The following is a 12,670-nucleotide window of genomic DNA, read 5'->3' on the forward strand; positions in this document are numbered from 1 at the left end:
TACTTCATATTTTAATTTTTCTTTTTATTTGTATTCCGAGAGTTTAACCTAGTAAACAGTATATAGTTAGTATTTATAAAGATTTTAATTGTCTGGCATGCAAATGGTGAGGAAGATGTGAATCTAGTAATTAATGAATATGTAAGTATGTTTCTGAATGAAGGATAATGAGAATTAATTTATGTTTTGAAATAATGAGAAGAAATACAATAACAAATAATTTGGCAGTCCTAGTAGTGGCTCATACCAACCTAGAACACATGTGAGGGTGGTAGACACTCAATCCTATCATGCATAATAACCCTGCACACAAAGTATAATGAGACATACGTCCCACTTGAAAACATAGAATTCATAGTGTTAAGATGAAATTTTTATTAAAAGGAATAAAATAAATTGGAAATTCTTGATTAAGTAACCAGTAAAAATTTCCAAAATCACTTAAAATTCTCTTCTAGGGGTACTCTTTCCTCTACTAAAAGTTCCAGTAATCACAGTGCTTGCCTTCACCTATTGATTAATACTGGTCAAATTAAATGGGGATAATGGAGGATTGTCTTTTATTTATGTCTCTCCATCTTCTTTATGGTTTTTCCCAACTTTATAGTTCAGACACTTTTTATCATAAAGATAAATCTCTAAGATTCTCCAATCATTTGTTGTCATATGCAGTGGTACTGTCCTCTTACTTATTATTTTACTTCATGTTCTTTGGAATTCACCAGTCATTAACTATGTCCATGACCATGAATTCCTTCAGATAGATTTGATTCATTCTTCACACTCAGTTGACAGAGGGAGGCAGAAATGGCTAATATCAGAATTTAGTACACACATTTAAAGAACATTTGGTAATCTACCTCTTCTGATCTAAAAAAAATGATTACCAGGAGCAGGGCACTATAGGCACCATAGTCATCTGTTAAAACATGAAGGTGGTAAAGGAGGGAAAAATTAAACAAGATAATACATTTTATTTTTTGTGTTACTCTTCTTTCTTCTTTAATATCATCTTTTTAGCCATATCATGCCTTCTTTCTGCCTAAGAATACTGTATGAGATTAGAGCCTCAAATGTTTGCCTAATATGGTTGATCCCATCATTTTAGCACTTAGCTGAAAATATCACAATCTATTCTTAAGGCTAAAGGCATTTTTCCCTGAACTTTGAGAATTTAATGACACTCTATAGGAAACCTATCCTCCCTCCTTTCATGACAAACTTCATTAAGGAAAGTTCAAGATATGGGTCTATTCAGAGAAAAAATACGAAGAATGCCATTCCGTATCTGCTTGGTCTTGACACTATAGATAATAGGGTTCATTAATGGAGGAAAGAGAAAGTACACAAAGCTCATGATGATGTGAACCACATGTGGTACATGCTTCCCAAAACGATGGATGAGTGTTAGACCAATCACTGTTATATAAAACACCAGGACACAACAGACATGGGAAATACAGGTATTGAGGGCCTTGGCTCTCTCCTCTCCAGAGGCAATGTTCATGACCATTTTTAAAATCATTATATAAGAAGAGCGGATGATAACAGAATCTAGGAAACCTGTCAATGGAAGCAAAACAACAGGGTAGATGCTATTGAAGGTAATGTCAGCACAAGTCAATTTGATAACATCTTGGTGGAGGCAGAAAGTATGGGAGAGAATGTGGGAATGGCAATAAGGAAACCCATGTAGTCTCAGAATTAGATGGATAAGGGAAAGAAATGCTCTCATGAAGACCACAATCCCAGTCTTTACCACCCAAGAATCAGTAAGGATAGAAGTATATCTCAGTGGGTTACAAATGGCAACAAAACAGTCATAAGCCATAATGAGTAAGACTCCAGATTCCATGACTGAGAGTGTGTGGATAAAATAGGTCTGGGAGAAGCATGACTCATGACTGATCTCTCTGTGGTTCAACCATAGGACCCCCATTATGGTGGGCATTGTAGTCAAGGTCACTCCAAGATCAGTGGCTGCTAGCATAGCTAGGAAGTAGTACATGGGCTCATGGAGGCTGCGGTCATCCCTGATGAGGAAGAGAAGAGTGCTATTGCCAAGAATAACAGAGGCATACACAATAAAGAAAGGGATGGAGATCCAACAGTGAGCTTTCTCCAGCCCTGGGAAGCCATTCAACAGGAATGTGGCTGTGCTGCTGTTGAGCCACATGTGGTACTCCTACAAGTTGAAAAGAAGTTTTTCTTGTAATTCTGCCCTAAGGTAAATATGTCTTTCCCTTTTTTTTGTCCCATTTCCATAGTGAGTTGTCTGGCCAGCAACACACTTTCAGACCTGCCTAGTTAATTGTAAAACAGTATAATCAGGGGAAAATTGATCTCTAAGAATGAGGATATGTTCACCAAATGAAAGGACTAACCTCTTTTTTGGTGGTGGGGAGGCTTGGAGAAGGAATGGGGATGACAGAGCAGAATGGTAGGAATATAATAAGAATTTCATAGACATTATAACTTGGATTTGACAAAGCATCTGATAAATTGAATTATTATATTGTTGTGAACATGATGATCAGTTGGTTGAGTAACTGAACCTAAAAAGTTTTAACAAATGGACCAATTCCAAGTTTAGTTCTATGGTCTTATATAATCATTCTAATTCACAAGGAAAGTAATCATAATCTCTTTTATCTCACTTTATCTAGATTTTAAAATAATTGAGTACCAGTATTTCTGAATTTGTGGGTCATTGAAATTGTTTATAAAATATTTTTACATATTATTCATTTAAAATTATTATTCTGAGGAGTCTTATTTTGCATTCTCTTTCTTCCTTCCTTCCTTCCTGCCTACTTCATCTCTTCACATTCCAATCCATCCTTCATTTAATTGTCAAAGTGATTTACCTAAAGTTCAGACCTGTTCATGTCACCATCCTCCTTAAGAACTTCCAATGGCTTTCTATCACTTCTAGGATCAAATACAAAATCCTTTGCTTGTCAATCAAAGTCCTTCATAACCTGACCCTTTCCCATCCAAATGTTCTTCTTCCTCATTTCCATCACAACTACTAAAGTTTCCTTCTCAACAAAATATTTGATAAAGAATCTCAGACAATTTCTGTAGAAAAAATAGAAGGTAGACTAGGCCAATGATGTCAACTCAAATAGAAATAGATTCCTGTGGGCCACATATTGACTTAGAAAACCACAAATTGATATAATCTGTATTTTATTGTATTATTTGGTTAAATATTTATCAATATTAAATATTAAATATAAATATTAAACATTAATACTATTCAGACATTGACACAAATATGTACATATCCATATATATGCAATAAGTAAAAAGATAAGTATATATGTATGTAATTTGTATACATATATATGCATACATGTATAAATATATAAAATTTGCCCTCCCAAAAAGGAGGTTGAATGACCACTTCTTGGATAAACCATAGTGAATATTCTTTTGAAGTTAATAGAAGATGACCACTTTTGCTTGAACTTTGAACTAACTCGGAAATTCTGTGATTTTGTGAAGCAGTAACTTCCCTTTTGGAGTTTACATTGTACTAGGGGGATGGAAGTATATAAGGAGAAAATTATGTGTATTTATGTATATATGCATATTTGCTCATATATAAATATATATATCATATCACACATATGATGTCTGAAGGAGACTGTGAGCTACTTGGGAACAACAAGGAACATTTGGTATCTGTCTTTATGTCATTTAAAGTCTGACACATAATAGGTACTCAAATAATGCTTCTTGAATTGATTTGAGAAGAGTTGAGGATGATGCTCTAACAACTTAGGGAATTTACAAATGGCTTCTGATAGCAGATGACAAATGAGTTAACCCTGGAAAGGGTACTAGGGATGATTCTAAGAGCATCTATCCTTCATTGAAAGGTTTCTGTTTTGAAAGATTTCTCTTGCCTTTTGTTCATTGAAATTGTTTTGGCTTGGGTCTAGATGCACAATAGATAGATTGTTGGACCCAGAGTCAAGAAGACTATTGTGCAGATCAAATGAGATAAGATGAAGAGTGCTTTGCAAAAGTTAAATTGCTAAATAATTGCTAGAAATATTGATAATTAAATTATATATGTTATAATTAAAATTATAACATCCTGTCATTCATAACCTAGCTCCACTACCATTCTTCTGCCTTTCCAGACTTCTTAAACTTTACCCTACATTTACTCTTCAAACAAAAAAATCTGATCTTTTTACTTCCTTGAACTAGACAATCCATTTCCAAATTCCTGGCATTTTTTACTGGCTGGTGCATACTTGGGATTCTTTCCTACTCCATCTCTTTATCCTGATTTTTCTGTTTTTCAGTCTCATTTAAAATCCTATCTGTTATAGGCATTCTTTCTCAATCCTACTTAATTCTCTGTTAATTATTTCCTATTATCTTGTATATATCTAGTATATAGTTAACATTATGTCTTTCCCAATAGCTTGTGAGCTCCTTGACATCAAGGCCTTCCTTTTAACTTTCTTTGTATTCCCAGTTCCCAAAACAATCCCCAATATATCCCTTTAACAATGCTCTCAAGAATCTGAGTTTTCTTTTGTCTCTTTCAATGCTCAGTTCTTAGAAATAGAGATTCAAAAATATCAGGCACTTAAATCTGCCCTTAGCACATTCTCCCTTTCATAAACCAGAGTTCACTCATATATCAGTTTCTAAACAGGCTGCAAAATAAATACAAAAAGGATCAAAATCAATCAGCCCATTCATCAATAACTGAAATAGCTCTTTCTTCTTAAATACATCCTCATTAAGTCAGACCACAATGGCTTGGAATGTCTAATCCAATTAAGTGGTCATAATTCCAAAACTTCTCAAATCTCAACAGTACCAATCAGACAGACCTCACCTAGCCATTCTTGTATCTATTCATTTAACACACAGTTATGGAATACATACTTTTTGAAAGACTTTATTAGGACCTTTGGATCCAGAGATGTCAAAATTGTTCTGGGATCTCAGGGCAGGAATTACCTGATAATTATGGAAAGATGGCAGAAAAGAACCTTAGGAAGATAAAAACAAAACAGAATTAAATTTCTGAAGACAAGCTCTTTCATTCACAAAATCTTCCTGGCTCATAGTAAATATTTCCTTGTTCTCTCTCAAAGCATTTTTGTCCTTTTTTCAAAACACTATTATTTTTCCTCTGAAGGGAGAGCAAAATGAGATCTAAATCAAGTTTCTGGGTGATGTAATGGAGAAGATTTTACACCAAGTCGGTTCTTGAATGTCAAAGTCCATAGTTTGTGGTATGATGAATTCTCGGTTGCTTGGATGCTTCTGTTTACCCCATCTGTCAAAATATCTGGGGAAATAATTGCCACTGAATTTAATTCTGCTGCTTGAGATCACCAGAATCATATTTTAGGAATGATAGTTGATAGCTCCATAGAAACATATTTAGAATATTTAGTTTCATTAGAACTTGTAACAAGTACACCTTATCTATATTCATTTTACAGAACAATAAACTAAGTCCAATAAAGGAAGTGATTTTCAAAATGTCATATCAATAAAACAAAATATTTTAGAAACCTTTTTTAACCTACTCCTTTCTCTTCTGGTCTTCTTATATCTTACTTCCCTCTGCAGTCTCTGTAATTCCATGAACACTGGATTCCTTACAGCTCTTCACATGAAACATTTAGTTTTTGATTGTCTGCATTTTTACTAGATGTTTTCCATGATTGAAACTTTATGTCCTCATTTCCTGCCTCTGAGCTTCCTTTAATTCTCATCTAAATCCTACCTTCTGCAAGAAAATGTCCTCTTCTCTAATTCTAGTGCCTTCCTTCTGAAATTATCTCCAATTTGATATTCATTAAATTGTTACATTTTCTATATGTACAGATTTGCCACACATACACATGAATAAACATATACACACACACACACACATATATATATATATATATATATGTATATATATATATATATATATATATCTTGTTGCATACATATTTTTTACATTGTCTACCCATTAGTTATGAGTACTTTGAGTTGAGGGACTGTTTTTGATTTTCATTGTATAACCAGTGTTTAGTACAATGTCTAGCATATAATAATTGGTTTTTTAATGCTCATTGGCTTGACAAAATCATAAATCTCAGAGCTAGAATGGATCTTAGTTGTATTTCAGATTGCACTGAAAAGGAATCCCCTTTACAATTTTCCCATAATTTTGCTCTGTTCTCTTCAGCTATTTGAAAAGCTCCAGTGAAGGGGAACATCCTATTTCTTAACATATCACATCCATATTTTGGATATATTTAATTTTTAAGAATTTTTTTTCCTAACATCAAGAATAAAAGGTGTTACTCCAAAATATCCACACTTTTTTTTAGGTTTTTGCAAGGCAGTTGGGTTAAAAATGGCTTGACCAAGGCCAAATTTGAACTCAGGTACTCCTGACTCCAAAGTCAATTCTCTATTCACTGGGCCACTAGCCGCCCCGAAACATCTATACTTTTCCTCTAGTTATAGAGAAAAATATAGCAAGTATAATTTCTTTTGTATATAAAAAACCATTCAAGTAGTTAGAAACAGTGATGAAATTTCTGGTAAATCTTCTTTTCCTTAGGCTTAATATTCCCAGTTCTTTCGGTTGCTGCTTTTATATCATAGGATCATTGTGCTTGTTCTCTTATGGATACTACCCAGAGCAGTGTCCCGATTTCAAGCCATTACTTGTTTGGTCTAAATAATCCTTTTTCCACTACACTCTGTTGCCTTTTCATTCTAGTTTTTCTTAGCCAATGGTCCAGAAAATGTACTTCTTTATGCATGATAAATTGGAACCCATCCTCAAAATCTTACTGTAAAATTTCCTTCTTTCCAAAAAAAAAAAAACCTAACTTAAAAATCTGCCTCTACCTCTTTTTCCTTTATACCCTTCTTCTCACAGCTGGCTCAGTCTTCCCTAGTTTCATTATCTGCTCAGCATGAGTTCTCTCTTCTAACCAACCGAAGCTAAAAGAATAGTAACAATAATCACACCTAGCACATATATAGTGCATTAAAATTTGTAAAACACTTCACAAACTTAACTTATTTGAGCTTCATGGCAACCTTGTGAAACACATTCTACAGTTATCATTTTCATTCTATAGTTGAAGAAACAGGTTTAGAGAAATTTTTAAAATTTATCTATGATAATACAACTAGTCAGGGTCAGAAACAGGGTTCTCTACAATAAGGCTAAAGAGACTAGAAGAATTCTTGAAGTGAACTAAATATTTCACCATTTGTGGTGTAGTTTGACAGGAGAACCTATCACAGAATGATTTTCCTTCTTGTAAAATTACAAATCTCAACAGTTGGTAAGGTCTTCTGAGAATTTTTCAGTCTTTACTGAATTCTTGCCTACATATATATATATATATATATATATATATGTATATACATATACATATATATATATATATATATATATATATATATATATGTAAGGAATTGGCCCAGTCATCCCTCATTGTATCCTCCTTATTCTTCAAAGAAAGATATAGCTCAATAATGCTGGGCCTAACCATTAGAGTTACTCAGTTCCTGCCCTGCGGAAAGAGTACGTCTATTTAATGTCTTGGGCACCAGAGGGAATTATCACAGAATTCCAGAACTGCTAATTACAAGGAAACTTGGCAGTGATCCAGTAGAACCAAGAGTCAAAAAGAATTCCTTCTAAATTATTTATCACAAATGACCTTTGCCTAGAGTCTTCTCAAGAAGGAGAACTTAGAACTTCTCAAAGGGGTTCATTTCTCTTTTAGACAACCTTATTAGGAAGTTTTTGGATTGTCTGATTCTGCCTCTTTTCAATTTCTGGTCATTATTCCTGTTTCTAGCCTCTGATACCAAATAGAACAAACCTAAACTTTCCTCCATATGAATGTCCTTTTCTTACTTACAGGCAGTTTCCTTGTCCCTTCAGCTTCGTAAGTCTTCTCATCTTCAGACTAATTGTTCCTTCAAACTATTCTTTATATGACACAAACTCAAGGCTATTCACCATTCTGGGCAATATCTTCTGGATATTCTCCACCTTGTTTACAGAATTTTTATAGAAAAGAAGAGGGGTTAAAAATAAAAGAGGATACCAATCCTCTGCTTTGGAAGGACTGGCATTTTTCCTTAACTCAAATTCCAAGGTCCCAGTTGAGCTCCATAGTTGCTTTTATATATCTTGTCTCATCCCCTAAATACAACTGATAGACTCTAAATTGAATGTTACTAGATAAAGATGTGTATCTGCTAAAAGTACACTTTCACTAAATTTCATTATGTGTGCATAACTATATTTCAAATTTACAAGAATAAAAAAATTCATTCATCTGTGATCTGATAGACTCTAAATTGAATGTCACTAGATAAAGATGTGTATCAGTATGGGGTGATCAGTGTTCATGGAGAACAAAGGAGAAAAATATCACTATAAATAGCTTTCCTGTGTTGGAAATGTGATTCCTATGAAAGGGATGAATGTGATTTGTGAAATGCAGAGAAAAGAACCATTTATACCAATGAGTAAAATTAAGTATTTTGAACTTCCTTTAGACAATGTGCCATCAATAGAAGTGAGTTTTGTAGTTTCAAACTATTTTTAGAATGAAAAACTTCCATATTTATGAAAACAGAAAATTTTTGTTGTTGCTCTGTCATTCAGACACATCCAACTCTTCATAAATTCCATGTACTATAACACATCAGACCCTTCAATCCTCTACTATTTCCTGAAACCTTCTCACATTCATGTCTGTTGCTTCCATGATATCATCCACCTCATCCTCTGATATTCTCTTCTCCTTTTGGCTTCAATCTTTGCCAATATCGGGGTCTTTCCATTGAGTTCTGTTTTCTCAAATGGGGTCAAAGTATATAAACTTCACTTTCAGTATTGGCCCTTTCAAAAAATAGCTGATTCAATCTCTTTGATTATTGACTTATTTGATCTCCTTAATGCCAAAGAAATTCTTACAAATTTTCTAATGCATCACAATTCATTACTTTTGTGCTGCTCAGCATTCCTTAAAGTCCAGTTCTTACAGTCATAAAAGACTATTGGGGGAAAAACAGCACATTATTTTGACGCTAAAGACCCTTGTAAGCAAGGTGATGTCTCTTTTAGTATGCTGTCCAGATTTGGAACAACTTTCCTTTGAAAGAGTAAGCATCTCTTAATTTCTTTATTAAAAGCACCATTTCAAATTATCTTTGAGCCTAAGAAAATAAAATCTGATATGGTTTCCATTTTTTTTCTCCCTCTATTTGCCAGGAAATGATAGGTACAATTGTCATGATCTTAAAGGGATTGTTATGCTAAATTTCAAGTCTGATTTTATAACTCTACTTTTTTCCCTTCAGCATGAGACTTAGTAATCTTTCACTATCTGCCATCAGAGTGGTTTTGTCTGCATAACCGAGATTGTTGCTGGTTCTCCTTGGCAATTTCAATTTTATCTTTTGATTTGTCTAGCCAGCATTAGATCACCCCCCACAAAGATTACAGAAATTCTTTCTCCTTAACTCCTTTAAGAAAAGTTTGACTGATGTGTTTAACACAGTGTCTGGCACATACTAGGTGCTTAATTAATGTTTGTTGATTAGTTGTTTCATTGATTTTAAAACCATCCATGTTTCCTCATTTCTTATAGCATAACCTATTTCACAACTTATTCAATCATTCCTCAATGGTCAATATCTTGGTTTCCATTTTTGTTGCTGTTTTTTGCCACCACAAAAAGAACTCATATTCTTATCTGTAAATTTCCTTTTGTCTTTCTTTTATCTTTTTTGAGTATAAACCAGAGCACATATTATTGGTAGCTTTATTCTTTATAATTTCAAGTGACTTTATAGACTGCATGCAACTAATCACACATCTAATGTTTTCCCATGCTTTCTTAAATATACGCTACTTCTTTTTTTGGTGTTTTCACCACTCTGGTTGGTATAAAGTAAAACCTCACATTTCTGTTAGTTTTTACTTTTCTACCATAAGTAGCAATTTTGAGTAAAAATGTTTTCATATGACCATAGCCTAGGTTTCTTCTTTTAAGAGTTGTCTTTCCATATTCTCAGATCACTTACCATTTGGGTATTATCTTTTTTATGCATTTGAATTATTCCCATATATGTGTGTGTGTGCGTGTGTGTGTGTATACACACACACACACACACACGCACACACAGACATATATCAACCTATTCTCCCAAGGTTATTATTTCCCTCTAAATCTTAGCTGTATTAGATATTTTGGGGCAATACATTTTTCATTTTATGTAATCATAGTTATTAATTTTATATTCTGTTATTCTTTCTATCCTTTAGTCATGATCTTTTCTTCTATCCATTCTACAATGACTACAGTGACTTTTTTCACATTTCTCTAATTTGTTTGTGATGCTAGATCATGTACCCATTTGCAATATTTCTGTAGAAGATATGAGGTGGTTGTCTCAGTTTAAGTTATTCCATTCTGCTATACACCTAATGGTAGAATTAAATTATTGTTCTTATAAAACATCCAGGATAATATTTCATTCTGTTGTTTATAGATGTTTTATTTAATTAAAAATTTTTAACTTGTGTTGTAACTTCTTCCACACTAAGGAACAGAATACATGCAGGATAAAGATAGGTGTATATAAAATTCAAAAATTCCAAGAGAAGAACAAAAATTAGGACATGTACCAAAAAGTCTGATTCTTGAGAAATATTCAGGACAGAACCAAATCTATATGGGCTTAGAACTTCAGCATCATCCAAGGGGCAACCCTATATAATGATCAAGCCAAAATGAAAATAAATTTATATGTAATAGGTAGACTTATAAAAGGTATATGTTGGATTTTTATTTTGCTCTTTTGGTAATTTATAAAATATGATACAGTATTGTTTTTTCCTTTTTGTTGGATTATGAAAAAATAATTTCCGCAGAATGGGATTTTTGGAGAGTTGATCTCTATATATACATAAAAACTCTCTCTCTCTCTCTCTCTCCCTCTCTCTCTCTCCATATATATATATATATATATATATATATATATATATATGTATGTATGTACATACACACACACACACACACACATACATGCCTAGGTGGTACAGTAGATAGAGCACTGGTCTTGGATTAAGGAGGACAGAAGTTCAAATCCAGTCTCAGACACTTGTCATTAGCTGTCTGACCTTGGGCAAGTCACTTAACTCTATTTGCCTCACATGCAAGACCATCTCCAATCATCCTAATTCATAACTGGCCACTGGACAAAGATGGCTCTGGAGGAGAAAGTAAGACTGGTTACTTAGCACAGCACCCTCATCACTTAAATCTAATTCACATGCATGTCCTGGCATCTCCTCCCTGATGTCATAGTCTTCTTTGAAAATGAAGTACAAAAACATTTATTTATGCTTAAAAATACATTTATATATTTATTTACATTTACATTTATTCCATTCTGTTATACACCTAATGGTAGAATTAAATTATTTATATATATTTACATATTTTCTCAGCTTTGATTTTGTTGTAAATGTGACATCTAGAGAAATAATAAAAAAAGAAGTAGAAATCCTTGGCTACATGATTCTCATTGCTCCTATTTTAATCTCTTGTATAATTTCACACTTCTTTATTTCTATCATTAATTCACCTTCCTCTGGAAAAGGAGACGGTGAATTCCTTGTCAGATCTGCCTGTTCTTCACAGTATAGATAATAGGATTCATCACAGGTGGTGATAGCAAATAGACATTGGCCATAACCACATGGACCAGAGGAGGAGCATGCAGGGCAAACCGATGGGCCATGGATATTCCCACCATAGGTACATAAAGGACAAGTACAGCCAAGATATGGGATAAGCAATTGTTGAGACCTTTAAATCGTTCACCCTGTGATGCAGTACCAAGGACACTGTGCAAGATTAACCCATAAGAGACCAGAATGAGGAGGGGATTAAGCACAATGATGAGCAAGACCAGTCCAAAACCATACCAGCTGTTGATTCGTGTGTCAGCACAAACCAGGCGGATCATGTCTTGGTGGAGGCAGTAGGAATGAGAGAGGTGATGGGAGTGACAAAAAGGCAAGTGTTTAAGCAGGAAAAGTGAGGGCAGCACTGCCAAAACACATCTAATGATGATGGCTATGCCAATCCTGCCAATGACACTCTCTGTAAGAATAGAGGCATAGTGGAGTGGGCGGCAGATAGCAACAAAGCGGTCATAAGCCATGGCCAATAGCACTGAAGATTCCATGAAAGAGAAGGTATGAATGAAGAAGACTTGAGTAAAGCAGGCCTCAAAGCTGATTTCTTAGATATTGAACCACAGTACTTGCATTACTGTGGGAAGTGTGGTGAGGGTGAGGCCTAGGTCAGTTAATGCCAGCATGGAGAAGAACAGGTACATGGGCTGGTGGAATGAGGATTCTGTCCAAATGACAGCCAGTATGGTAGTATTGCTTACAATGTACATTGTATATAAACAGCAGAAGGGGATGGAGATCCAAATATGCATGGTCTCAAAACCCAGGATGCACATAAGAATGAAGTAGAATGGAAATTCAGTGGTGTTAGTAGCATTTGACATAACTGGAAAATACATCTGTAATAAAATAACTTTCAGTTGACTTATACTAGAAATTAGACTT

At 34.1% G+C, this 12,670-nt stretch overlaps 1 protein-coding gene and 1 pseudogene across 1 annotated transcript; both read right to left on the bottom strand.

The window, feature by feature from the left end:
• Positions 1–1,237: 1,237 nt before the first annotated feature.
• LOC141489965 (olfactory receptor 51B6-like) lies at positions 1,238–2,176 on the bottom strand. Its single transcript, XM_074190285.1, has one exon. The coding sequence runs from the start codon at positions 2,174–2,176 to the stop codon at positions 1,238–1,240; it is 939 nt and encodes a 312-aa protein (XP_074046386.1).
• Positions 2,177–11,703: 9,527 nt separating this feature from the next.
• Positions 11,704–12,615, bottom strand: LOC141508632 (olfactory receptor 51Q1-like; annotated as a pseudogene).
• Between the last annotated feature and the right edge of the window lie 55 nt (positions 12,616–12,670).

Source organism: Macrotis lagotis, chromosome 1 (genome assembly GCF_037893015.1).
Source record: "Macrotis lagotis isolate mMagLag1 chromosome 1, bilby.v1.9.chrom.fasta, whole genome shotgun sequence".
NCBI classification, from domain to species: Eukaryota; Metazoa; Chordata; class Mammalia; order Peramelemorphia; family Peramelidae; genus Macrotis; species Macrotis lagotis.

Bases quoted from the DNA above. Each gene is read 5' to 3' on its own strand.
- LOC141489965 (XM_074190285.1), bottom strand. From the start codon at position 2,176: ATGTGGCTCAACAGCAGCACAGCCACATTCCTGTTGAATGGCTTCCCA.